The sequence below is a fragment of the Lagopus leucura genome, unplaced genomic scaffold (genome assembly GCF_019238085.1).
Source record: "Lagopus leucura isolate 7727_CA_CO unplaced genomic scaffold, USGS_WTPT01 59933-0_obj-0_obj, whole genome shotgun sequence".
Taxonomy (NCBI): Eukaryota; Metazoa; Chordata; class Aves; order Galliformes; family Phasianidae; genus Lagopus; species Lagopus leucura.
Window position 1 is genome coordinate 1 of NW_024967718.1, and position 26,398 is coordinate 26,398.

The 26,398-nt window shown below is 51.7% G+C and overlaps 2 protein-coding genes across 2 annotated transcripts; both read right to left on the reverse strand.

Annotated features, from left to right (window-relative positions):
• Positions 1 to 6: 6 nt before the first annotated feature.
• On the reverse strand, positions 7 to 5,149 carry LOC122193269 (formin-binding protein 4-like). The gene is made up of 9 exons (XM_042894015.1): positions 5,020 to 5,149; positions 4,779 to 4,859; positions 4,559 to 4,695; positions 4,291 to 4,474; positions 4,058 to 4,208; positions 3,858 to 3,972; positions 3,416 to 3,754; positions 2,886 to 3,096; positions 7 to 1,248 (listed from the first exon to the last, which is right to left on the reverse strand). Exons 1-9 carry the CDS (start codon positions 5,147 to 5,149, stop codon positions 1,106 to 1,108), a joined length of 1,491 nt encoding a protein of 496 aa, XP_042749949.1. The 3' UTR covers positions 7 to 1,105.
• A 160-nt stretch (positions 5,150 to 5,309) lies between these two features.
• On the reverse strand, positions 5,310 to 26,345 carry LOC122193270 (nuclear pore complex protein Nup160-like). The gene is made up of 35 exons (XM_042894016.1): positions 26,127 to 26,345; positions 25,533 to 25,743; positions 25,032 to 25,254; positions 24,762 to 24,840; positions 24,024 to 24,138; positions 23,381 to 23,539; positions 22,410 to 22,487; positions 22,128 to 22,225; positions 21,414 to 21,498; positions 20,885 to 20,953; positions 20,504 to 20,587; positions 19,934 to 20,104; positions 19,717 to 19,816; positions 17,898 to 18,063; positions 17,220 to 17,335; positions 16,959 to 17,119; positions 15,790 to 15,920; positions 15,408 to 15,478; positions 13,901 to 14,060; positions 13,307 to 13,376; positions 11,093 to 11,191; positions 10,703 to 10,822; positions 9,870 to 9,965; positions 9,666 to 9,760; positions 8,858 to 8,954; positions 8,664 to 8,769; positions 8,421 to 8,581; positions 7,864 to 7,924; positions 7,023 to 7,133; positions 6,768 to 6,891; positions 6,590 to 6,691; positions 6,208 to 6,349; positions 5,911 to 6,036; positions 5,707 to 5,811; positions 5,310 to 5,629 (listed from the first exon to the last, which is right to left on the reverse strand). Exons 1-35 carry the CDS (start codon positions 26,327 to 26,329, stop codon positions 5,543 to 5,545), a joined length of 4,182 nt encoding a protein of 1,393 aa, XP_042749950.1. The 5' UTR covers positions 26,330 to 26,345; the 3' UTR covers positions 5,310 to 5,542.
• Between the last annotated feature and the right edge of the window lie 53 nt (positions 26,346 to 26,398).

The following is a 26,398-nucleotide window of genomic DNA, read 5'->3' on the forward strand; positions in this document are numbered from 1 at the left end:
CAGCCAATGAAAACGATCCTTGCCACAGGCTTTGTTTTTTTTTTTTTATCATAAATTAGAAAACAACAAAAGCCTCATGTGTATGCTATGCTGGAGGAGGTTTTGTGCAGAGAACGTAATGTCACACCTCGAAACTCTGCTACAAGTTTTTCTGACACAGATTAAATGTGGCATGAGGACATTAAAGCCCTTTCAACTGCAAAAATGATTAAATTAGGGGAAATAAGGGCAGAGTTAAGTGTGAGTTTTCTCAGAACATTTCCAGAGGAGTTCTACTGTGAGCCAATGACTCCCCGTTCACAAACAATCTGTCAAAGGGAGGGTGACCTGCTAACGAAGCAGATGCCAGTAATGAGCAACTGAGGAACAAAGGGGACAGGCTGCAAAGGACAAATATGGAGATGTCCCCTGCCCTCCTGCATAACCATCAGTGGAATCTGAAGCTCTGTGCGTAAGTGTTAACGGCTCAGGAATCAAAGAATTACTAAAGTTGGATAGGACCTCTAAAGATCATAGAGTCCAACATCAACCCATCCCCACCAAGCCCATTAACCACATCCCTCAGTGCCACAAGTCCACGTTTCTTAAACACGTCCAGGAAGGGGCTCTGGGAATTGTTTGTCTGCTTAGAAAAATGGGCTGAGCCTCAGAAAGGAAAATATCAGAGCAATGGTGCAGCAATTCCCAGTTAGCCCCAGCAGCCCATCACTGCTTTGTAAAATAAAGCTAAGCGTGGGGCAGGAAGACCAGCAATAGCAGCCTCCAGACACAGAGTGCTTATGGACGAGGAGTCTTCAGCCTGGAAACTGAAGGGACACATGAGAGAGAACACTTCAAGACGATTACAGCGAGAATTTAAGACAAAAGTCTTTGCTCTCTCTCTTGTGGCAAGACCTGGGGGTCATTCTTTGTGCCTCCATCCCCCTTTTCTCTTTTGAAAAGGCTTTTTCAAGCCTTTGCTGCTGGCTTCTGCTGGTAACAGGGCATGAGGCTACAGAGATGCTGGCCTGATCCTGCACAGCTGTTTGCCACGGGGTGAGCTGGCCCCAATGCCCTCTTCAGGACCCCAGGACCTGCTGCCATTCCCACCGCACGATGGAAGACATCACACACCTGCACGGATCCATACCTTTAGATCCTGCTCCTCCTCTTCTATTTTTGGTGCCGCTTGTGCTTTGACTTTCTCCTGGGGCTCCTCAGACTCTGCCTCTTTGTCTGAAGGCCCATCAGCTGCTTCCATGCTCACAGCTGCAGAGGAAAAACAAGAGGTGAGCCTGTTTGTCACAGTGCTGCCCGTGCTCCTCATACCACACTGGGGAGCCAAAGCCAGGGGCCTCTTTCCTATGAAAAAAGGCTGAAATTAAAAGCAGAGAGGGTTGCAGCCCCTGTATGTCAGGTGGTCAGTACCTTTCTAGAAAAAACACACAGGACTCAGTGCCACAACACTGTGCAGCTGCCACAACACAGGAATGAGGAAGAGGAACAAAGAAGAAATGCTGAGTGCCAGCAGCCAAGTGACATCGTTGAACTCCTGCAGCTTAATTACTTGCTAGGAAGAATAGTATCAGACAGTAAAAGACCGAGACAACTGTCAAAGAAGAGCTCCCAAAAGCTGTCAAGATGGTAAGGCTTTGTTTGGGCTACATCGCAGGACAGCAGCAACTCAGTACCTGCCCACGTGCCAGGGAGGAAGTTTTGCAAGGAACTCCAACCAGAACCAGTGTTAAAAAAAATAAAATCACACTCCTGATGCATCCTGGTGTTCAGCTTCTTTTGCTACCCCACAGCAGCAGGATGCAGGTTAAACTAACAGCTTCCTGTTCCCCAGATGCCAAGTGGGAAAACTGCAGCACTGCAGGACAGTTGGCTCTGGGCACCATCTCCTCTGAGCCTGTGAGGCACGAGGAAAGACCCTGCAGCCAAATCTTCCCTCCAAGGGCAAACACCACCACCGACCATTACACCTCAGGGTTGCAGCAGCCCCCAGGAGGGCTCATGCTGATTCCTGCTTCAGCAGAACACAGCCTGCTACAAGCTTGGGGTGCTTCTACACCTGTTCCTGTGCTGTTCCCCCAGACGTAGCAACAGAACTGGTGCATGTTAGGGAGAGCTGCTCTGGAGGGGCCGGGAGTGCTGGGGAGCCTCCAGCAGAGTGCAAGCTGTGGCGGAGCATTAACAGCCACAAGCACATCACCTCCATCAGGCTACAAGTTCATACAACGCTCTGCAACACCTGCCTAATACAGATCTCAGAAAGACCACGGCTCAGTGTCTCCTTGCTGCATAGAGAGCTAAGGGGAGCGTGAGCAACCCCACTGCTGCTCAGGCATTAAACTCAATGCACCTTACACAGCACACTTCTTGCAGGAAGGAGTTGCTTCTCACAGCAAGGCTCAGTCAGTCTCATCTTTTCTACACAGCACAGCCAGATGGCTCTTGGGGGCACCTGAGCGGCATGAGATGTGGCTACTGTTACCCAGGGACAAAGAAACAGAACTTAAGAAGTGAGGTAACAGCTCCTGATATATCACTGTTAGGATTTATAACATCCTAACAGAAGCCGCAGGGCATGAAGCCAAAATTACGCTTTTACATTCTCTTTTCTACTAACACATTAAGCGTTAGCACTCTCCTAATTACTCCACTGGTAGGCTAAAGGACAGGATTTGGCAGAGCAGCAGCTCTTCCCCCGAACTCCCACTGGCAGCTGGGCTGTGCATGACACCGCTGCCAGTCACCCCTGTGCCCTGTCACCTACCTCACCTCCTGGCTCCACCGTGCGCCTCAGGCAAGCCCCATCTTCGGGGAGGAGAAGCCCCGGCAGGAGAGGGCTGCAGCATTTCCGAACACCCGCTCCTCCCTCCGAAGGGAGCCTTTCAAATTACCTGCTTCTCCCACCTCTGGGCTCTCCCGGCCCGTTTTGCTGGAGCCTCGACTAGCAGAATCAGGGCTGGCAGCTCCCGCAAACAGTTTCCACTTCCCCCGCTTTGAGGCCAGCCTGCGGGTTGCATCCTGCGAGGCAGACTGGCTCCCGTCAGAGAGCGGGCTGGAGCCTGAAACGCTGCCATCTCCTTCCTCCAAAGCACGCAGCTCTGCCTGTGGAGACACGAGATGGTGAGCAGCACTTCAGGGATCCCAACTGCCCCAAATACGTGTCACGCATTTATATTCTTATATAGAAGAATTGCTCTAATTAGAATGTGGCGTAAAGGCAAGCGAACAGGAAGCAACAGCTCTAGAACTGCCAGCAGAGCATCTGCGTGAAGCTGTACTATCAGCTCCCAGCTCTGTCAGCAGCACAGGACACAAAGAGCACCCCTCACAAAAGATTCAGGCTGGGATGGGAGCAGCTACTACTGATGCCTGGTTTATTTATTACTAGCCATTCTTTGAATTTTTTCCTGTACCAAATTACCTTCTTTCTCTCCAGCACTATCTCCAGCTCAAGCGTGTCTTGCTCTTCCTCCTCCTCCCCGCTCTCGCCTGACTGCACCACACTGCACAGCTCCTCCTGCAGCGTGTCCTCCAGGGGATCCTTGCCCGTCTTGGGCTCTTCAGATGCAGCAGGCATCTCCTCTGCTTTCACCTCCTCTTCTGGGGGCGGCTCAACTTCTTCTTTGCAAATCACCTTTCTCCTCCAGCGCTCCTCTTCCTCCTTCACCACATCCGGCACAAGTGGTGCCAGGAGGGCCGCTGCCACCCCTTTCTTCTCCTCTTCGCTGTTGGAGAGTGCCTGCACTCCTTCATTTACTTCCTGTGAGGTTTGAGTGCTGTATCAGTGGCTCCATATGCCCCCAGACTCAAGTGGGGGCTCAGGAACATAGCAGAATGCCTGCTACTTGGCTGCTCAAACTCACCTTCTTCACCTCCCGCTTAGCCCCGGGTCTGGCAGCACTTACTGGACCTGTTTTCTCCTGTGCCAAGGGCTCAGCAGCTGCTGTGAAGCTCCCATTGGTGCCCGCTGCCGTACTGCTGAAGAAAAAAACAAGTGAATGGTCAGCACAGGGATGCAGCCCCTTCTCTCCCTCTTTCCCTCCTAGCCTGGATGCGCTCTCACCTGGCCTGGTAGTGTTGCAGGCCCTGCACCTGGGCTGCCAAATACTGCGGCAGCTCCCAGGTCACCTCATTGCTCTGTGTGTTCCAGTAGTAGTAGCAGCCGGTGTTTTCATCCCACACCTCCTGCCAGTCACCCATCTCCAGTTCTCCCACTGTCAGGGAACGAGAACAAGCAGGTCACTCATAGGACCGGCACCCCTACACTGCGTCTAAGTCACCCCACGCGGTGCTCACCTCCTGCTAGCGAGCACTGCGTGTCGTACTGCCACTCAGGGGCCACGGCTGCATCCGTGCCATTGGGGGCGGCGATGCCCGTGGCCGTGCCAGACTCCTTGGGCTCTGGGCGGGGAGGGGTGGGAGGCGGGGCAGCAGGGGTGGGCTCGGCTGGCTGCACGGGGGCCGTGATGGCGTCGATCTCCTTGAAAAATCAGCGCAGTCAGGGAGCGTAAGGGAGAGCTGAACGGCGCGGGGGTAAAAGGAAGGCGGGAAGCTCCGCGCTTACCGCCAGGAAGTTGGCCAGCGTGCTGTCGATGTCGGCTGAATTGTTTCCATTGGCACCGGCGGGGCGTGCCGGCTTTTCGGCGCCTTCCCCCTCCTCGTCGTCGCTGTCGGCGTAGGCGCCCAGCAGGCACAGCCCACCTGGCAGCGGGGGTACCCTCAGTCGGGCGGGGAGGCCCATCCGAGCCCTCCCGGCGCCGTCGGAGAAGAGGAACGGTCCCTACCTGTGGGTTTGACGGCGGCGGACGCGGGAGGCGGCGGGTTGGGAGCGCTCCGGTGAGGCTCCGGCACCGCCTCGGCTTCGTCTGCGGAAGAAAAGAGGGAACGAGTCCGCCGAGGGCCCCAGAATCGACGAGGGAAGGGCGGGGGATGAAAGGCGGGGGGAGCCGCCCCAGCCGACGGCCGCAGCCCCGCTCGGAGGCCGCGCCAGGCCTCGCCCCGCCAACAAAGCGGCCCCTCCTTTACCCGGCTCCGACCCCGACTCCGTCCCTTCCGCCGCTTGCCCCGAGGGCCCCGCGTCCTCCCGGCGCGGCCCCGGCGGGGAGAGCTGCAGGATGGGCCGGCGGCCCGGCGCGCTGCGGGACTTCTTCCCCATGGCGGCGGCGGCGCGGAGGGAAACGGCCGCGCGGAGGGGAGCGGCGTGACGTCACGACGTCACCTGGCGTCACGACGTCGCGCTGCGTCACGACGTCGCTGGGGGCGGCGCTCCCGCCCCGCGCCTGCGGTCGCCGAGGTAGAGCCTGTCGTCGCACCGCTCTTAACAACTGGCTTTTATTAAAGTTCAGCCAAAACGACAACAATAAATAAAAGAAACACGGAGAACTTCAACGGATGGTGCGGAGAACAAGGGAGGGGCACGGCTGCGGTGATACCACACCAAATGGATGCTGTGGCACCCCAAAGTAGCCGCAGAATGGGAAAAAGGAGTGAAAAGAGCACCCAGCTGCCATCATTCCGCAGGGAGCTGTCCCTGGGCACTGAGACCATGCTATTTGCACCGGTACAGACGATCCTGTGTGGCCATGCTGACCTTCTGGTGGTAATCCTCCATCTTGTCACACAGCTTCTGGAAGAGCTGGAAGGAAGGAGTAAGGCTGCTCTGTGAGAGCCCTCCACTTTATCCACACCTGCCCCAACCTTGGCTGCACGTACCAGGGCGTTGTTTGGGTTGGCAGAGCTCTCCCGCAGTGCCTGCAGCAGCTGGTCGATGGCAGTATAGGGCAGCCACACCATGGGGGCCGTGGCCGACAACGGGAACTGCAGGGAGGAAGAACCTTTATACCACGCTGCCCCAACTATGTTCTCCTGCCCGTACCAGGATTCACGCGGAGAGGCCCAGTATTCAGTTCAGCTCACCTCGATTCCAAAATATTCGTGCCCTTTGCCCAGCACAGCATCCACATACTCCAGGACCAAATCCCCTGCCTCTTCCAGCAGGTTGTAGTTCAGGTAGAGACGCAGCAGCGCAGCAGCATCCACTTTCTGCAAAGAGCCCAAGAACCCCTTCTGAGCCTCTGACCAGGCACAGAGCCCCTGACACATTCCCGGGGCTGAGAAGTAACAAAGCTGGCGCCTCCTTCGGGAAGTGATCTCCGGCTGCTTTTTTGGCCAAAGCAGCACAGGAGGCACGCTGCACAGTGAGGCTGTTCTCACCTTGTAGCTGTTAACGAGCCAGGTGGGCAGAGGGATGCCATGTGCCAAGAGCTTGTTGATGACACAGCGATGGTACAGGCTGTTCTGGGACGGGTAGCGCTCCAAGTAAGATGAGAGCAGCCGCCAGGCTTCATCTGTAGCACTGCAAGGCAATATTTCTCTCAGCACCCTGCCAGCATCCTCTGAGTGGCTGCAGTGCCACAGGGCATTCCATGAACCCATCCTGCTGCTCAATGTCTGCCTTCTACAGCCACCTCAAGCCCTCAATGCAGTCACCATACAAGGTTTTAGGAGCCTCTGGCCTTTCACAAGGCTTTAGTCTCCAGTCTTTGGGGTAAAGAAGCCTCTCCTCTGTTCCTCTCCCCCACAGCTGAAGATCTACCTGGACTCCTTGGTGGTAAACAGTGGTGGGAGCTGGTTTGATGCCAGCCACTTCCAACCCTCTGCCTGTGCTGCTTCCCCTCCCAGCTGGAGCTTGATGCACCTGAAAGACAGAAAGCAGTGCAGACCACGTCTTTGGGAGTCACAAGCAGTGCCCGAGACAGGAGCTGGCTACGTACTTGAACGTGAGCCCCTCAAAGATGGGCGTCAGTGGCAGCTTGAACGTTTGGCACAGGGTGATGGAGGTGTCAAAGAGGCCAGCCTGGATGAGGAGGGCAAGTGCCTCCTCAGGCGTGGAATTGCCTGTGGGATGCAGAACCAGGTGAGCATCTCCACAGCCACAGCTACTGGGCTCAGCCCCATGCAGTTCCATGGGCAGAGCTCCAGCAGTACCATGTGGGTGACACGAGGAGGCTCCTCTGCACCTCTCTCACCTGCCAGTGCAGCTGTAGACAGGTTGTGCTGCACCAGAGTCAGACGGGTCCGGGACAGCACGTACTCCCTTTCCAAATCCTCCAGTTTCAGGATTTCGATTTGGCGTGTTGCTGTAACAGATGGATGCAAAGGGACCTCAGCATTTAAAAAAAGAACAACGGAAAAAATCTCCTTTGGCAAGATGGCATCTACAACCCTGTGCCATCCTCAGAGCGCTCACACCAGAAAGAACCGGGAGGAACTGGGTTTTGCTGCCCTAAAGTGTGCATATTTCCTTGTCACAAATGTTCCACTCCTCATCTGTCAGGGACACAAATTCCTGAGTCACCTTGTGTTTAGAAACAGCTGCTGCTCTGCCTGCCCAGCATGTGCTACAAAGGAGTTCATTTGAAAGTTATTGTTTTAAAAATATCTGACCTGAAACTTTTCTAGAGTAATGCTGAGGATTACTCCTGCCCCATGCTTTGGCAGACACAAAACAGAAACCACACCAGGAGAGATGAGCCACACCAACAGGACTCCCAAGAGCACGAGCAACAAGAATTTCAGAGAACTAGGAACTGCCTCAAAAGGGCTTTGTTACAACTTATTTTCACAAACACATCTAAGCATAAACACATAAACAAAACCACATCTAACTGCAGAAAGAGTAGGAACACAAAGTCCTTGTGGGAGAAGTGCTACATGGCAGCACACTGCAGCTAGGAGATGCTAACTCTAATGGACTGCATGTGCTTACAACCCCCAGATTATAAACCTGTCAGAGACGAGCCTCCACGAGGCAAGGGGAAAAGCTGTGGGAATGCAGGAGATGGGAAGAAGTCAGTAGCAGGCACTTACTGGGGACTGCAGCACACTCCCCATCGTGGCTTCTCTTTGGGGATGCTCCAGGCCGCTCGTACTTGCAGGAAAGAAGTACAAAAAAGGTTGATGCCCAGCTGGTTTCTGAAGGACAAATAAGCACAATACACTCCAGCCCTCAGCTCTCCTCTCAAGCCCTGATTTGAATGAGGAATATGCAACCGTGCAACTGCTTATCAGTTCAGGTTACGTTTCCTTATCTCTGGCTATCAAACACAGCGCAGCGCTGACTTTTCAGGATACAGCCACTTCCTCTCCACAAAGAGATCGGAAATACAAACCATGTTTCTGTAATCCTCCCCTGGACTGGAATTTCAGCTGTTCGGTCTCCCTGAGATTTGACTTATCTTTAACAAGAGGTGCTACTTTGCTTCCTGTGGAACTCGCAGGTTACAAATACTCTCTGCACTATCACAGCCACATTTCTCATCAAGCTGCATGCGCAAGAATTTTGGAAGCAACCTCCCCAAGCACAGATCTAAACGTCCCTACAGTCTGAGGGCAGAGGGCTGGTGACAAACTCACAGATCCCCTACCATAGCTCCAGACACTGGCTGCGCTATCCAGGCGTACTCAGGGCGGATGAGCCGTAAGCAGTTAAGGGCTGTGAGGAAACAGTTGCTCTGCTTCTGCAGCCCTTTGAGCGTCCGCACCTCGCGGCCCAGGCGCATGCCGTACTCAAACATCACCGTGCCAGCTGAGGAGAGAAGGGGATGCATCAGCTGCGCCATTGTTGGGACGAGGCGAACGGGACAGGGCCGCTCCGCCCCACACCTCACCCTTGCGGTAGTTGTGGCGGTAGATGTGGAAAGCGTAGAGCAGCTCGTAGTAATTGTGGGTCATCAAGTCCGCTGCTCGAGCGTGGGACTCTATGATCCCCACAACCTGCGACGCAAAGAGGCTCAAAGAGGTCAAAAATCCTCTCTGAAGGAGTTGCGGCCCCCCCTCCTCCCAGAGCAGGTTAATTAATTACCTCATCATGGAGATTGATGTAAGGGAACTCTACCAGGTCCTGGAGCTGGGAGCGCTCGCAGAGCACAACCACTAGCTGGCGCAGACAATCCAGCTGCCTGCGGAGGGAAAGCATAGCCCTGAGCTGACCCACCATCGGGATGCAGGCTCTGAGCCGCCAGCATGCTGCTTTGGGATGAGAGCCAAAGGTTTACTGGCTCCAGACCAAGAGGTCCCTTCAGGTTTCTCCTGTGTTGGCAACAAAGGCTAGCAGAACGTCTCTCTGCGCTGCTTGCGTTGCTCAGGAAGGCAGCCTCCCACCCCCAGCTCTGTTTGGTGAGGCTTTCTGTGGCCCCCAAACTAAATCACAGCTCCACTTTCCAGAGAACCTCATCTCCAGCTTCTAGCCCCTCCTGCCCACTGCACTCTCCCCAGCGGCTGTGAAGCTTCCTCTGCACAGCTCATTTTAAGGAGGTACACAAGACAAAATTCCATCCCAAGTCTCTTTCCTTTAGTAAACTACATTAATCAGACTCCTAAAGCCCTCCCAAATGTAATGCTGCATGCAGTTCTTCAGCCATTTTGTTTCTGTTTCTTTCTCTGAATAAGGCCCTGTGTTTTCTTTCAGTTTTCACCAAGGGGATGGTATTGCCAATTATAACCACTCTTACAAAAATTAAGTACGCCTCTTTAAAGGCATCTTTACACAGAACCTCTTAATGCAGCAGCCCTGCCCTGCAGTGCCTGCTTCCTTTTGCTTCAACACAAAAATTGAAAGAGGCAGGAGCTTCAAGACAAGTGAGCATTTAAGGGATAAAGCTGTCACCTACCTGCTTCGATCTGGGTTTTGGATTAAGGCGATGTATGCATCTCTGTTGTGCCCTAAATCCAAGTGGTGTTTGAAGAGGCAAGTCCTCAAGGTAGCCTGAAAACACCACACAGCACAGAAGAGCACATTTCAAGTTACGCAACTAAGAACCAATTCCCGTGTAAGGTCCCTGAAGAAGCATCTTGGAGCAGAAGAAATCCTGTACCTGGGCTCTGCAGTCATCCACCGATTCCATGATGGCCAGAGAAGCCAGCTCGATGACCAGCTCTGGTAAGCCAACCATTTCCAACAAGCGCAGAACCTGCAAGTCACAACTCTAGCCATATGAGCAGTCAAGATACTTGGCCACTGTATCTTAAGTGGCTAGAGCAAAAAAAAAAAGAGAAGCATTTTGTTAAGTTGCAGAGGTGTGAACCAAATCCAACACAGCGGGTCCAGGCCTTACTGGATGAACAACCTTTACAGAAGTGTGAGTTTCCTGAACGTTTCATGGCTACAGGAAGCCATTGCAACAGAGGTGAACGATGCTGTCCCTGAGCAAACACTCTGCTTGATACAGAGAAAAGTTCCCTCTCCAGAGGCACCAGACAATCCTTGCGCTTCCTGGGCTTTAACAGCAGAGAATCTCTTACAAGGAGCTTAGATCCAAGCTTGCAGCCTGCCTGAACTATGGCATCATATGAGAAGATCCTATCTCAGTTTAAAGACATTAATTTTAAGTTGCGTCAAAGCAGAATAATCGTCCCTTAAAGCAGCACCTTACTTCTAGCCTGGACATGCCTGGCCCCCCCTTCCAGCAGCTGGATCTCACAGTCCCCTGCTGTTAGGAAGCCAAGAGGTGGAAAGTACCTAGCTTTTGCACTGTAGTCAGTCTCCTCGTGGTTATCCCCAAAACTAAGCTGGCATTTCCCAAAAAAAGTGTGTTTTTCAAGGTTGAAGTCACCTTCCCAAAAGCTGGGGGCCTCTCCACAAGCAGTGCTGGTGTGGAACAGCTCTGCACTGTTGGGGGCCACACACGCTGGGTGGGCTGAGCCATACCTTGTTGTAGTACTGCAGACGTGGGGTGGAGACCATCTCACCCTCCTCAGGCTGGATCAGCCTGTCCAAGAACTCCTCTTTTCCCACCTCAGAAGCAGCTTGGCAGAAGTAGTCCAAAGCCTGGAAGCACAGCAAAGAGCAGCTGCAAGTGTACCTCTGGGGACTGCCCCAGCCTGCTGTACTGGAGAAGACAGTGCCACCCATTTCAGCTTCATCCTACGGGTCCTGCTGGCCCCAAGCTGCAATAAGAACTGCCCTGACAGCAGGTCCCACTGTCCTCCCCCACCCCCCACTCCTGCTCCCTGCCCAGAGGCAGAGCTCAGATCGACGTTCCCTGAGCTACACAACAGAAACAAGGCCCTAGCAGCAAATACAACCGCAGTGCCTTACTTTGTGGCCCTCACCCATGACGAGGTAGCACCTGCCCATCATGAAGCAGCAGGAGCCCACGTTCACATGGCACCACGGCTGCAGCAGGCGAATGTATTCCTAGAGGGAAGGAAGAAGAGACGCTTTCATCACCACCTCTGGCAGGCTCATTTCCCAACCTCAACATCCCCTTGGAGTGTAGAGACAGACAATCTCTACAGCTTGCTTGAAATCTCTCCAATATCTGCAAGAAACACATCAAACTGCAGCCAGCATCCCAGAGAATCATGCAGAATGCCCGCTACAAACTGCTGTAGGAGCAGGGCAGGAGATGGAGAGCAGCCAGAGCACCAATTACAAGCTGCCAGGCGCTAGGTGGAGGGCAGTTTGCACCAGGCACACATCACAACTAAAAGCCATAGCACAGGGCAATGTAACTCACCCCGGCCCTGTGCCTGCTTCATCAAGATAACAAAGACTGAAAAATGTCATCATCATCATCGACCGGGAGGGAGCTAGAAGACATGATGAAGACTCAGTAGCTGGGAGAGTGCTGGCTGTTCTTTGCACTCAGAGAAGCAGAGCTGTGCTAAGCTTGCTGAGGTGCAGCAGGGAAAGGCACAGGGGAGCCAGGAGTTGGCAGCAAAGCCCAGGTTTTGCTGTCCCATCCCAGTCTCAGCAAGTGCAGCTCTGTGAAACACCATGCAATAACACATGCTCTGAGCATGGATTCCCTGCTCAGATTAGCCACCTACAACAGATAAATCCCACCCCGGACTTATTCACACACAATAAGCACCAAGGAGAGTTTTGGCACCCATTCCAGGCAGCACTTTGGTCACTAGACCTTCTCTGTGCCCGTATGGAACTTGCAGGGCGCTTCCTATATCTCCACCCCTATTTGGGTCACCGCATGCACGCTTGCAGTCAAAGCTGCTGTTAGCTCTCTGAGGTCAGTGCACTTAATCCAAGTTTACGTGACTGGCTGGGATCAGCAAGCCTGACAGAAGGCAGCGAAGAGGAGAAGTGCCCACTCCTGCAGAGTGGAAGTCTCTCGTACCTCCTCGAGGCAGGACACGAGCGAGGCAAAAGCAGTGTGAGGAAATTCAAAGCGTGCTCACACCACACGTGCACATATGCCAGAAGCAGAGCGATGCTGCCTGAACCGTCCTGGCATTTCCTGGCTCAGAAGAGCTGCAGATTTGACATTCTTCTTAGTAGCACGATGAGCACAAAAGAAAGCAATTCAGCCCCTGGGTAGAAGGGACTGCGAGAACAAGAGTTCTGCTAAACACAGGAGAAAAGTCTCTTTAGTAGCATCCTGCCTAGGCCTGAATGCCTCAGGGACTACCGTCAGTAATGGAACGAGGAGCATCACATGGCAACACAGACAAGAAATCACTCTTCAGCAGAGCACACGCAGCTGCAACCACCAAACCCCACAGCACACAAGAGGGGACAGCATGAGAAATAATCCCTGACACGCAGCTGTGGAGACACCCAAAAGAAAGAACAGTAACAGCACGTGGGAGAGCACAGTTGGTGATGGGAAGACAGATGGATGTTTCTTACACTGCTCTTCACCAGCAAGGACACCGAAGAAATGAGTGAGGCTTCCTGAAAATGCATTTCTGCTGCATCTCTAATCTGGTAGGCAAGGTGCTCACCATGGAACCACAGCTGCCTGTGGGCAGCTAGCAGTTGATGAGGTTAGGGCCTTGCTGTGACAGCCAAAGAAGTTCCACAGCATCGCGTTCTCGAGACTGTGCTCCTCCTTCAGCAGGGCATGTCACGATCCTGAGCACTTGTGCTTGAATTTTCTTGCAAAAAGATGCAAGAGGAAATAAGTAAGAAGACTATCTTAAACAAATCTACTACTGAACTGTGCTGCATTTTCCAAGTACAATATAATCAGCTAAAAAGCTCTTCTCTTAGCAGAGGCTGAGGCGGCCACTAAAAGGATGATGATAGATACAATATGGAAGTCAGTTGCAGAGGCAGGTTTGTGTTGATTCTCCTCCAAAATCTTGTTCCTTGTAGACCATTTCCTTCCCAGGAGAAACTTCTAGCCCATCACCTCCAAACTGGAGACATGGGAACAGAGCAGGTGGGAAGATCATTTTGTGCTTGACCTCAGAGGGCAGCAGCTACAGGAAAGCAGAAGCTCAAGACATGCAGATAGTTCTGGAGAGACTGCAGGTATTGAAGGGAAGAAAGGAAAAAAAAGGCACTCACCTGCAGCTGGGTGTACTGGCAGCTCCCCATCAGGCACTCTGGGAAGAGGAACCCAGGATTGCTGGGCCATCTGAGCAGGAATTAAGGAACAGGTCTGGTCCAGAGAGCTCAGAGTGTCGGGCTAAAACTCTGCACGTGCTCTTCTTCCATTTGTGGGGGGAAAGGACAGAAGATTAAGCTGCTCTTTCTACAGATCATTATTTTGTAATAAGATTTATCCATATTAGACCAAAACTATTAGCGTATCTAATCCACAACTGCCCAAATCTCGTTACCCTTCCAAATCTCCCAGCATCACACCTTGCCAAGTAAACCTGCCAGACAGAGCTCAGGGGCTTAAAGTCAAAAACTCAAATACCTCAATAGAACAGATTCCATGAAATCTTAAAATACCCACAAATCCCATTAACGCTTACAACAGCCACTTGTTTAGGAGACTCGACTTTGAAATTTGGGTGCAGGAAGTTTTTGGAATGAGATGGCCAACACACCGCCCCAGCTGCTCTCAGGACAGAGCCCCTGCATGTTGTTTTATACATAACCCCCCCCTCTTGTTACAGCCCAACAGAAAGCACAGCTCACAGCCAAGGATACAGGAGGGGCAGAAAGTCAGCCATTACTGTGGTGATGAGATGGGGCCAATTCAAACTCGTTTCAGCCAAAGAGGCGTTCGGTTGCAGGAAGAGTCGGGAGACGATGTGCTTTCTGGCCACTTCCTGAAAGAAGAGCTCCACGATTGTCTGAGGGCTGGATACTGAAATACAAGGTAAGGAAGCATGGAGAACAAGGCCTGCAACGGGTCTCCCAGGTTTCTACACACAGCTACTGTGCTGGGCTCATCAGCTTGAGGACCACAGGTAAAGCCGGAGCAAAACGGCAAGGACATTCCGTGCTCAGACGTGTGGGTATAGGATTTCTCTCCACTTCTAGTTAAATCAGAGGGAGCAGCAGGAGATCAGAAACCCACACGCTGCAGCGTTTATTAATTGCAGCTCGATTACAACACAAATAAAGGGCTGTGCTCCTCCCCAGCTGCACCATTTGCAATCCTTCTGCAGCTTTCCCCAGTGTTTTGCAGGGCAGTGCTGAGGGAGAGCCGATTTTGCTATCTGCTTCTCTCCAAATGCCTCCCTAAGCAGCATGATCTCTCATGAGCTAACTGTTTTCAATGCCTCTTTCCAAGCTGCCCCCTCCTTTCCATCTTCCCCACGTCTCACATATTTTTCCTGAAGCACAGTGACCAAACAGGACTTTCCTCATGAATAGGCCAAGCAATAACCCACAACACTGGCGAGCACACAAAGGATGTTTTCAATTTTGCTTTCAGGCACTGACATTTGCGTCAAAGGCAACTGCTCCCAAACTGAGACACCGACAGAGTTTGAACGCCGAAGATTGCAGCCCAGTTACAGAAAACACAAACCCTGCAGGGCTGTCAGCAAATGGAGAGAACTCCTCCTAAACTCCCTGCAGCCTGCTGCCTCCTCACTTTTTGCAGCTCCCTCTGAAGCGTTTCAGCCCTGAAGCACCACACAAATTAGTCACAGGCTCTGACTGCGCGTTCTCCTCCCTATCCTGCTCATCACCTCTCTCTGAAACCATTTCAAGGCACCTATCCCCCTAATTAAGTTGCTTCGTGATCTCCCCCGTTATGATTCTTCCCCGAAGATGCTAGCTGAAAGCATAATGACTTTATCTGGGGATTGCAGCAAGACATGAAATGTGAGCAGGTTATCAGCTGCAATTTCCCACTTAAGCTACTGGCTGTGAGCAGCACTCACACCTGAAATGCAAATTCTTGGAAGCACAAGCACATTTTGGGGAAGCATCTTCCATATTCTGCCCCTTCCCTAAGCTGCTGCTCCTGCTTGATAAAGGCCAGCGAGCAGGACAGGCCTAATGCAGCTGACTACGCTCCCTCCAATGTTGCAAGATACTTTGTTATTTTCAGTGCACAGCATGAACAGCAAAGGAGAGCTGCTCAAACACACCACCCGTTGGCTCTCTGCCTTTAGCATTTCCCTTGGGTGGCAGAGGAAAAAAAAGTTTAAGAATTCTATTTAACAAGAAACCGAGAGCTGGCAAACTGTAAACATCTTACCTAGCTTATGGGGTGTTTGAACAGTAGAGTCTGCTAACTCCAACACAGAGAGATGCTGCAGATTTGATTCCCTAGAGAAGAGAAAGCCATCAGCAAAGAGACAACAAAACACCTCCTGCCGTAATTGTACTCATTGTTCAACTCAAATCACTCCTACTGCTGAAGGCAACAGTGCACAGAACAGCAAGACCTCGCAGGGCAGATTTAGCACAAGGCAAGGAGTCAGCTCAAAACACAGAAGATGAAAGCCACCCTAGCACAAACTAACTCTGAGAGCAATACTCCCACAGCAACCACCACCATGCACTGCTGGAAAGGGGACTTCAGGTCAATTCTGAAGCAGCCTACAATCAAAGAGAGAAAGGGCAAGGCAGGGACTCACAACGTGTCCAAGGGGATGTCCAATGCCAGGCGCTGGCTGGCCCACCTGATCACATAGTAGGAGAGCAGCAGAGGGGAGGTGCGGTGCAGCAGGTCCTGAGATTGGAACAGCTGTCCCCCCCCCAGAACCACCTGCAAACAAAGCACAGGGGCTGATATGTCGAGAAGCTGAGCAACAACCCCTGCCCCTCGGTGCCAAGGGGTGAAGCAGAGACTCTGGAGGCCCAGATGCCATGGGGAAAATATGACAAGCGGAGTGATGTATGAACCAAGGTGCTTGGCACTGCTGCAATGAAACACAGTGAGATCACAGTTTCGCTGTGGCCACATCCAGGAACTGCATCCCTTCTGCTCAAGCCAAAGATGACACAGACAGTTTATACAGGAAGAACACCAATCCATGCTTGTGAAGGACAAGCATTTCAAGGCAGCAAAACGGCAGCTTCTGACCACACCACGTGCCTGGCTCCAGAAGGGCACCTTGCAACATGCTTTAAATGTCACTAAGACAAGCTTATCCAAGAAGAGGAGAAGGAGATTTCTTTTCACTGCATGACTGCAGCAGCACCTCCAGGTAAATAACACTGGTCTAAATAAATGACCCCTTTGCCCTGGGGGCTTGCTCCCCTCAAGTCACCAGCACCATTGCTTGCTCAGCCCCCCCAGCCAGCAGAATCAACCCTGCCTGGGCTACCCTATAAACACAGCTGCCATCGTGGCAGCTGCTGGCACTGGCTGGAACAGCCTCGCACGGAAAGCAAAACCACGGCCTCTGGGTAAATGCTGCTGCTGTGAGGCAGAAGAGCTGTGTGCTGCATTGCTGGATAACAAGGCTGCAATTGTCAGCCGTGCTGTGGGAGGGACGGGGACTGGATGGGAGAGCTGTGTGTGCTCAGGCAGCCCTGGTTTGGATGGAGGGCTGGAAACCACGTCCTCCTCCCTCAGAGTTTTGCTTCCTGGCTGTGCAGCATGGAAATGAGGAATTTGGGTACGAGTGGCGCATGCTTCCCTCCGGATGACAAAAGACACAGGAGAGAACAGGGCTTGCCCAAGCCTCAAGATAGATCCAACAGTTGCCAGTGTTTTGTGGGAAGAGAGGCAGCTGGCACCAGGCAACCCAGATGCAAAAGTTCAAAAGGTGTACTCAGTAGCTTGAAGGGCTGTACTCACAGGATTGCTCCGCCGCAGCAGTAGCTGTTGGAGGATCAGCAGGTCCCGACAGATCTGGAAACGGATCGTGGCAACCTTACACACCCCCCAGCACACCACGCTGATGGCTGTACTGCTGCCGTAGAGCTGGGTGAGGTTCATACGCATATTTAGAGGGTGAGCTGAAAGAAAATCATGGAGATAAGGGGAGGAACCAGCCCAACAGGAACACTGGCTGAGCGGCTGCTTTCCCAGCCCAAAGTACTGCTGCAGAGCTTTTACCTCTTTCCATGTCAGCGTCGGTCTCGTAGTCCATCTCTCGGATGAGCACTCCGATGGCAAGGATAGGGTTTCTGATCTCCTGCAGTTTGCTGTGTATCTTCTCCATCACATTTTCCCTGTTAAAAAAAGAAAAGAAGAGGTTTAAAATGAAGAGGGCTCCCTGTTCGCCCTTACTGATCCTCTCTGGAAGGGAAAGCAGCCGATCAGCTTGGATGTTCTTGAAGGGAATCCTCTTCTGGCTCACAGTTTTATTACAGCGCCTGCAGAATCTGGGCTATTCATTCTGCTTCCCCAGGGCAGTAAGAAATAGCAGTCAGATAGCTGGCATTCCACATGGAGTGACTGGAGGAGGTTAGAGTGACTGGAGGAGGTTAGCGTGTAACCACACAGCTCGACCATGGCTCTGACCTCTAATAAGTGTGCCTGCACAATCAGCTAATAAGAACTTGTTCCTCTTCCACCCTGCCTCATCTCAGAATTGCATAAATTTCTGCTCAGGAGAGCCCAAGGCAACAGCAAGGGGGGCTGGGGTGGAAATGCTTGCTAGCAGGACCAATACCCAAGCCCACCATCTCCCTCTGGCAGCACAGAGAGAACCCATACATCTCCCCATGAGAGAGGACTGCTCCAGGCAATCCTTGCTCAGCCATCCCTGCCTGCAGGAATGCTTCTCCTTACGTGTCTTTAGCTATCAAGTCCTCCAGGATCTGCTCTGCAGCCTTTTCTGGAGGCTGGAGGCAGGAGCAAGCCATTTCCATAGTGAATGCTATTTCCGCGGAAATTGATTTTCCAATCAGTCGAAGGCACTGGACAAGACAGACAACATCACGCGACATCTCCACATCTGCAATGAAAGAATCTAACTGTACTTTACAAGAGATTTCAACAGGAAGGTGGGATGACCACTCAAAACCGACTAGTCCAGCACACCATCAGCAAACACTAGCAGCAGATTGGTCTCAGTCACGCGTGTCAAACTGACCCTGCCCTGCCCGTGAGACCAAATAAAAGGTGGCAGTTGACAAAGGAAAGACTCGGACGTTTTTATTTGGGGGGGGGGGAAGAAATTAACAACAATTAACCATCAAATTCCCTCTAAAGCATTTTCTCCAGCTACAGGTTGAAAGGAAACGCTTAGAAAGAGCAAAGGAACGCAAAGCAGAGGGCTCAGCTCGTACAGCCAAGCTCCACTGCATCTGCCAAGGAGCCACCACTCCTGCTGCAGCAGCTCCCCATTTGCAGCCCTCTCTTGCAACCAAGAAGATTTTCACATTCTTAGAAATTGTCTGAAAATTGACCTAAGGGCCAAGGGTTTACAGAAAAAAAATCCCTGTTTTGCAATGCAGTCCCTCATGTATGTATTTTTTAAAGATCACATAACTTTTTTTTTGAGAAGTTTGTACCAGATGGAGCAGGCTACGTCAGCCTCTCCAAACCAGCCCAGGCCTCCAGCTTCCCTTCTACTGGAGCCAGAAATAGCTCAACCGAGTGGAGAATGATTAAAAATAACCCCAAAATAATAATAATTAAAAAAAAAAAAAAACATTCAAGCACAAAAGTAGAAGTAACATTTTCCATTGCTTTTCTTCTTCCATCACCAGCAAAGCACAGAGGGCACTGTGGTGATGATATTCACGACAAGCTTTGCTCTCTCCACTATTTAATTCCTGGAGATGAGCTGCCCAGTCCCTTTCCATAGCCTACATGAAAATACTCCACTAAAAACTAAGCTAACAGTCTCAGATGCCAGAGTGCTTGGAGAACTACAGGTTTCTTTCTCACCTGTCACTTCTTCAAGGAGTTTACTCCACCAGCACAGCACAGAGACTGGGGAATTTTATGAAACAGAATGGCTTGCAATGAGTCAGAGAAGGTCCTACAGCTCTTGGTGACTTCTGCAAAGCTGAAAGTGTTCACACCGGGGTGTCACCCGTAAGAGCCCTACGTACAGGGTCACCAGCTGGTATGATACAAAATTATGAAGTATTTCTGATGCAACTGCCCTCCTGCCTTGAACTTGCATTCCCCTGGTAGCTGCTAGAGACTGACTAAACAAAGCAGGGGACAGAAACACAGGCTCCTGAGCTCCAGCAGCACACTGTGAAGCTCCAGTGCAGCAGGTCTAACCCATAAAGCGGGTGTGAGGAAGGCACCAGTGTGTGTACTCAAGAGTTCAGAATGCCACAAGGCAAAGGATCACACCACTGCGGATGCCTGTCACAAAGCCTGATATCTAGGACTCTTCCTTTTAAAATTTTCTGAAATTTTTGGCATATTTTCAGCCCTGACACCAATTTTTAATACCTACTCTAGGGCTCGTGACAGACTTCCCAATACACTGCCTACAGATGGCAAAACAGGAAAACTGCGTGTAGAGAATTACAGTCAGGAGCACTTCAGAGGGCAACTACAGAAACTCCTGCATTCCTCTGCTACAGTCTTTCCCGAAAGACAGCATTGCAGCCTCCAATAATGGAAGAGCTCTGCATCTCCTCACCATCAAAGATGACAGCATCGTCCTCAGTCAGCAGATGCTCATTAGAGAGGAGATAGAGATGATCCACCAAGGAACAGGGCACAAGGAAGGACACGGACCCCTAGAAAGGCAAAGCAAAGCAATTCTTTGAGTTCCTCCAGTCACTCCTCAGTCAAAAGGGCACGGAAACACGCGGGCCAATTGCCAAAGTGCCCAGAGCACTGCTGCTCAGCCTCACCTTCTTCAGCAGGCACACCATGTTGGTGTAGGGGTTCAAGAGCAGGGCCAGGGGCTGCAAGAGAGCTTCCTGGTACTGAAGGCAGCAGGTGCAGAACTTGGACCAGAAATCCACCTGCAGCTGACAGAACTCCTCCGGAGAGCACTCGCGTTCTGTCACACTGCCCTGGAACTAGCAGGACCAAAACAGCTTCAGATGGGAACAGGAAGGGAATGAAAAACTAGCGTCTGGACTGGTATTTTGTCCCTCCTGACCAGTATTACACAGTCAAAGACTTATGGAGACCGCTTGAAGTTCCCTTCCCTACCATCCTACAGGCAAAATTTATTTGTTGCTACCATTTTCTCCCCACAAGACACAAAGAAGAACGGGGAATGAAAAAACAGGCAGGAAAGGTGAATCTTTTATTTCCTTAGAAGCAAAAACAGAGCTTACATAACTCCTCCAGAGAGACAAAAGATAAAACATGGCTCAGGGTCATGCTGCATTTAACCAACTTCAGTGAACCACCACAACACTACATAAAAATGGATGCAAGAAAAAAACATCACAGGGAAAAAGAAATCCTACCTCATTTTCCACAGCTAAGGTAACCTCTTTTTTTAACTCATCCCACGTCAGGTCCATGTACCGTTCAGTTCCTTGAGAAAAGATCTGAAAAGCAAGACAGCAAACCTTTCTTTAAACCAAGAGAGCTGTCTTGGAGAGGCATTCAGCCATGCACAACAATCACAACACATTATCTATTGATTTGTGGGTTGAAAGAGTGAAAACTCAGGGCTGGGTGCTAAGTGCTTCAGCCAGCTTCACTCTTCCTCGCTTGCTCCAGTGATCCCTGACAGGCCGGCAGGCTAAGAGCAAATTGATGCCAGCCAAGGAATCCTGCTGCCTCACATGTGAACTGCAAGGAAGAAGGTGAACAGAGAGAGAACCAAATGCTCTCCCACTAACCTGCAAAGCCTTCTGGATGGCTGCATTTGAGAAGTGGCCAGGCTTGAAGAGGTACTCCAAGTAGGTTTCCTGTGAAGAGGATGGCAATTTACAGAAACAACGTGTACTGGGAGGACAATATTTAAAATACTGCTGCTGCTACTAGCTCCTGCTCTCAAACATACCCCCTTGATGCGTATTACTTTTCAGCTTCAGTTTATGCTCACACTCTGCTCCAACCTCTCTTCTTTCCCACCCTTTGCAGCTCCCGCAGCTGAATATGGCTCCCTGCACACTCCAGACCTTCTTTATTCATACATTTTGTCTCAAGGACTCTGGACTGACTTGAAATTCTCCCCTTCCCTCAAATTCAGGCTTTGTAACTAGGCTTAATGCTTTAATGCTGTGATAAGAGCCCTAGGCTCATCTCCTTTAATATGGAACAACTTTAAGAAGTGCTACAAGATAAATTGTACATTTGAGCAGCCTTAACATTTTCCTTGGGGCACAGAAGCTTCATTAGTTCTTGTTGCTTTTCTAGTCAGCTCACCCTGGGGTCCTGGTCATGCCGAATTGTCACCTCCTCTTCAGGCAGTGGCTGCATGAACACCTGGTTCCACTGTCCTGCCACATTTCTGGAATAATTAAACAAAGAAACAAAAAAATCCTAATCAGTTTTGCATCGCAACACTCCCAGAAGCTATCACCTGAACCCAACCTGTCACTTGTACCAGCTGACAGACTGACAGCCACCACGGTCCCTCGGGTTTGGTGACGGCTTTGACTGGTGACAAACAACAGATTGAGCCAGCAGAGCTTTGTACTGCTATCCCCAACCCCAGCTAACCTGAATGCTCAGCATTTTTTTATCCAGTATTTAACTCCACGCCTGGTTACGCGCCAGGACTCTTAGCTTTACAGAAATAAGGGCAACGCTTTCATGTCACTGCTCATCTCCAAACATGATCATACTTGGAAAAGAGCAGCCGGATCCGCTTTGGAGGAACTGTTGGTGAAGTGCAGCCCTCCCTCGCACCAAACCTACTGCTAGGCTTCTTACATTTTTCACATTCCTGCAGCTGAGCTGTAGCATTATACAGCAGAACAACAACTAAAAAGTATCCATATGACCTGCACTGCAGGAAGACACAGCTGTGCACATGACACCAACACTGTGACAGCAAGAGGTGCTGGGTAAGAGCGTTCGATGGGCAGAGCAGCATCTGGCAGTTCCCCCCACCAGTAACTCAAGGCAAAAACTCACTGCTCAAAGTTGATGTACTTGACGATGGTTTGGTTCTCTTCGTTATGCCACAGCGCCCAGATCTCAGCCGAGGTTAAGGCAAAGTCAATGAGAGTCTCCTGCAGCAAGGGCACAGATTGACGTTATCAGAAATGCGAGCAGAGCAGAGACTTGTGTGGTTAAAAACAGCCAAAATCTCCCTCATGCAATTTACCCATATTCTGGAGAGAATTCTTGACTGAGAGTTAAATCCAGCAGAGAACACTCCCTTCATATTTTGGAAGGACCTGCCCTGGCACTCACCTGGGAGGAGAACAGCGAGGATATGTGGTCAAGGCTGTATCGGCTGCTCTCCGTGCTCACCAGCTGGAAGACACAGAACTACCAACACATCCTGTAAGTCATTTGCTAAAGAGAAACACCAACCTGTGTGCTGCAGGGAAGCCTCTCCTTGCTCCCTGCCACCATTCACAGGCACTTGGTGTGGCAGCTGCCTGGCCAAGGGCAGCAGAGACTGGACTGAGCCAGCATTCCGGACTCCAGCCAGCCTTGTCAGCAGGACAGCCTGATCCCTGCCTGGACTTGAAGTCTTCTGAAAGACTGAATACCAGAAAAACAACAACACTGCTGGTTCCTGCGAGCGACAACATGATGCAGGTAAGCAGAGACAGAAAAGACTGGAATCCTCCAGCAAGCTACTGCAAACAAAGCTCTGTGTGTCCTTAACAAGTAAGCTAACACTGGAGAGTTAGCTGGAGAGAGAGAAACCACAGTGTGCGCTTCTACTCAGAGCTCGAATCCCCCAGAGAACTGCAAGGAGAAGCTGTGCGAGAGATGAGGCTGTCCTGTGCTGTCAGTCTCCTCCTGCTGGATTTATTATTTACCACACGACATGGGAGTTCTACAGAAACTGACATTTCACAGTGCACTGCGATGCACTTGCTCGTTCCCAGGAGCCCAACGTAAACACACTCAGTGTTTCCACATTTACGGCTCCTTTCAGATCATTTCCCATGGCACGTATGTCCTACCAGGACAGACCGTGAATGAGCGGATCAGCACTTGGCTTAATCACATAGAGAACTCGCCTCCCAAGGCAAGGACACGTGTCCTATGATACTGAGGACAAAACTGTTTACTCAAAGCACTGCCTTCTCCCTCTGTAAGGGCAGACTTTTTGCCTTATGCATACTCAGCTCCGAGGAGGAACGACGTGTTTTCTGCACGGGCCAAGAAAAACGTGCTCATAGCAGGACAGCCCTGCTGCTCCCTACCTGCCCTCGCTTGGGTGCATGCATGTACACGCCGAGGTACAGTCCCAGGGACTGGGAGAAGGCCAGGCGCAAGCGGTGGCCGGTGCCGGCTGTGAGCCGCAGGTCCCTGCTGACCGGCATGAACTCCAGGAGGTCTGCAACCATCAGGCACATTTGATCCTGCACAGGAAATACAGCAAAGCAGCGTGAGAAATAAACAGGACTGCAAAGCTGCCTTCAGTTCTTTCCCAGGAGCAGCATGGCCAAATCCTTCCCTCCGGGATGTCAGCAAAGCATCCATATGTGCACTGTAAGCATTCCGGTTGCAGTTTTAGCTCCCCCAGCTCATCTGTGCTCTCTCAGCCAGCACACAAAGCTTCCCCTCCCGCCAACAGCAGACACGCATTCCAGCACAGCCAAGCCGTGAAAGCCTGTGCTGGTTGATTAGCTCTGGAGCAAGCAGCACGCAGCAAACAGAGGCTTTTATTAACTTCTTGTTGACAAAGAGTCACGTTACATTACCACTCAAGCAGCAAACACCCATTTCAGGTGCTGCCTCATCCCCTGGGGTGCTCGCACTTGCCTGAGTTAATTTGGAGATAACCCAATGCCACCTGTTAAACTACACCCACATCCACACTGCCGCCCTGAACACATGCCTCACCTTGTAGGACCACATCCTAAGCTTATGGTCCTGGCAGAGTGCAAAGAGAAAGGCATCGTGGTCCAGGCAATGAACTGCAAGGCTGATGGGCACATCTGATGGGCCACTGTCACCTCTGAAAGTACAGGCATTACAGCAGTGAGTTAAAAGGAAGCCAAGGTTGGCACACAAGTTCAAGACATCCAATTTCTCCTGTGATTTTTACCCAAGAACAGAGATGAAGGACTGAGGTGGGAAAAGAGAGGTGCCTGGCCTCAAGCAACACACCCCGGTGATCCAACTCACTCAGGGTGCTGAGGCTTCTTCACATTTCCCAACATTTAACAGGGCTTTGGGTTTGATCATGTGCCATAAGACTACAGTCCCCAAACGAGCTGCCTCTGCATATAACCTCTGCTGGTCAGAAAGGAGCCTGACATTTTGGAACAAGGACAAGAACATACAACTGTTGTAATCCTTAATCTGCCCTGGCTGCGAGCCACATCCTGGGCAAATCCTCAGAGGCCAATTACTCGACGTAACGCACTCACGAACACCAACGCATGGGATCAGCAGGACCCTATTAAGATGAACTAATCCATCTCACTGTGACAGGGCCCGTGACCCAGTTAACTTTTCAGACCACATCTGCAGATGCTGATTTGCCCACACTGGACTTTTACTAGAAACAACACCTCCTCCCGTGTGAGGGAATCGTAAAACAAAGTGAGCTCCCTGTGTTTGTCCCCAGACACCAACCTGATGGCCGTTGGCATCCAACCGGTGAGGAAGCGCTGCACCACCGAGCTCTGTTTCAATTCCACAACTGAAACAACTCCTTGCAAAATAAAAGCAACGAAAGAAAAACACACTGAGTGCTTGCTAACAAAACATCTGCTGCCAGCAGGGAGGCTGGTGTGCAGCAAGGCCATAAGAAGCACGTGTGACAAAACCCAAACCCATCAAGATCCAGAGCTGAGAGAGGGGATACTGCGTTGCACAGAAGGAGGTGCAAGGATGCAGCCTTACCAGGTACATCGTGAGGAGGAAGCTTAATAACAAAGATGCCTCCTGCTGCAGAGGGCAGAGCAAAAAGGGCTTCCCCATCACTGCTCAGCCAAGCTGCTGAGGCCACTGAATTGTCTGCCAAGCCTGGCACGCTGGGAATCAGGTAGTAGCTGGATGGATCTCTGAAGTTGATTTTGCCAATATCTGTAAATACGGACTGCATTTGGCTCTCTGTTATCAGATCCTGGAAGAGGCAAAGGGAAGAGAACAAGCCTCAAGCACATACATAAGCCATGGAGGAAATAACCCAGCACTATGGAGCAACTATGTGATGAAAAGAGTTTTTCCTTTCAGTAAGAACTCTCATACTGCCAGTTGCTTTTGCTGCTTTCCAAGAGATGTAGGTTTTAAATCTCACTTTCCAGCAGTTTTCTCCCTGCTCACATATAGCAATGCCCCCAGAGAAACCAATGACCACAAGTACAGGCCTTAAGCCCCTCATAAACCCCTCTACACACTCACCCCGCGGTAGGTATAGGCTGGGTGGGGTAGCAGGACACGGTGCACGCTCTGCACGGTGACCAGCAGCAACACCAGATGATTCTGCACCTCACACAGGTGCACACCACCCGGCAGGAGTGGGCAGCCCTGGATGCATAAACGCACAGCATTGTTCAGCAGCTCTGTGTCCAGTGATTCCTCCACTAGCTCAAGGGTGTCCCCTGATGCTGTCCTGAGAGGAAAAGGGAAGTGTGGGACACAGGGGACAACAACTTGGGGGCATGCAGGGACAGAAAGGAGGGGCTTCAGGCAGGCAAAGCCATCCCTGCCTGCCCCACACCCACCCCTTCAGCCCCCTCTATTCCTGCCTGCTCCAAAATTCATCCCTTCTACAACAAAATTCCTTCCTTCTTTCCCTGCCGGCTCCAATTCAACCTCCACCCACCATGACCCCTCTTCCCTCCCTGCCTGCCCCCAAGCCCATCCTCAACCCTCACAACCCCACCTTCCATCCCTACCTGCTTTCAAACCCATCCCCATCCACCCCACCGCCCCCAACCCCCCCCCCCCCATTCCCGCCCCCCTCCCCTCACAGCCCCGCCCGCCCTCACTCACCACCTCACGCAGCGGTTCCGCGTGGCCGCCCCCAGCTGCGCGCACTCTCGGTAACAGAACCCCCCAGCACTATCCCCGTAACGCCCGGCGAGGACGGGGGTGGTGTCTGGCAGGCTGAAGGATACCTCACGGAGCCGCCGGGACGGGGCGCGAGGCGTCGGGCCCAGCTCCATATAGCTGCGGTCCGCCAGCCCCGCCGCCATCTTGTCGGTACCTTCCCGCCCGCGCGGGGCAGCACGGGAAATGGCGGGCGGGGAGGAGGCGGTGCCCCC

Coding starts and splice junctions, on each gene's coding strand:
- LOC122193269 (XM_042894015.1), bottom strand. CDS start 5,149: ATGGGGAAGAAGTCCCGCAGCGCGCCGGGCCGCCGGCCCATCCTGCAG. Junction 4,860..5,019: donor GGAGTCGGGGTCGGAGCCGG/GTAAAGGAGGGG, acceptor TTTCTTCCGCAG/ACGAAGCCGAGGCGGTGCCG. Junction 1,249..2,885: donor CCCAGAGGTGGGAGAAGCAG/GTAATTTGAAAG, acceptor TTTCCTCTGCAG/CTGTGAGCATGGAAGCAGCT.
- LOC122193270 (XM_042894016.1), bottom strand. CDS start 26,329: ATGGCGGCGGGGCTGGCGGACCGCAGCTATATGGAGCTGGGCCCGACG. Junction 13,377..13,900: donor GCTGACTTTCTGCCCCTCCT/GTATCCTTGGCT, acceptor ATTCCTGCTCAG/ATGGCCCAGCAATCCTGGGT. Junction 8,582..8,663: donor CCGCCACAACTACCGCAAGG/GTGAGGTGTGGG, acceptor TTCTCTCCTCAG/CTGGCACGGTGATGTTTGAG.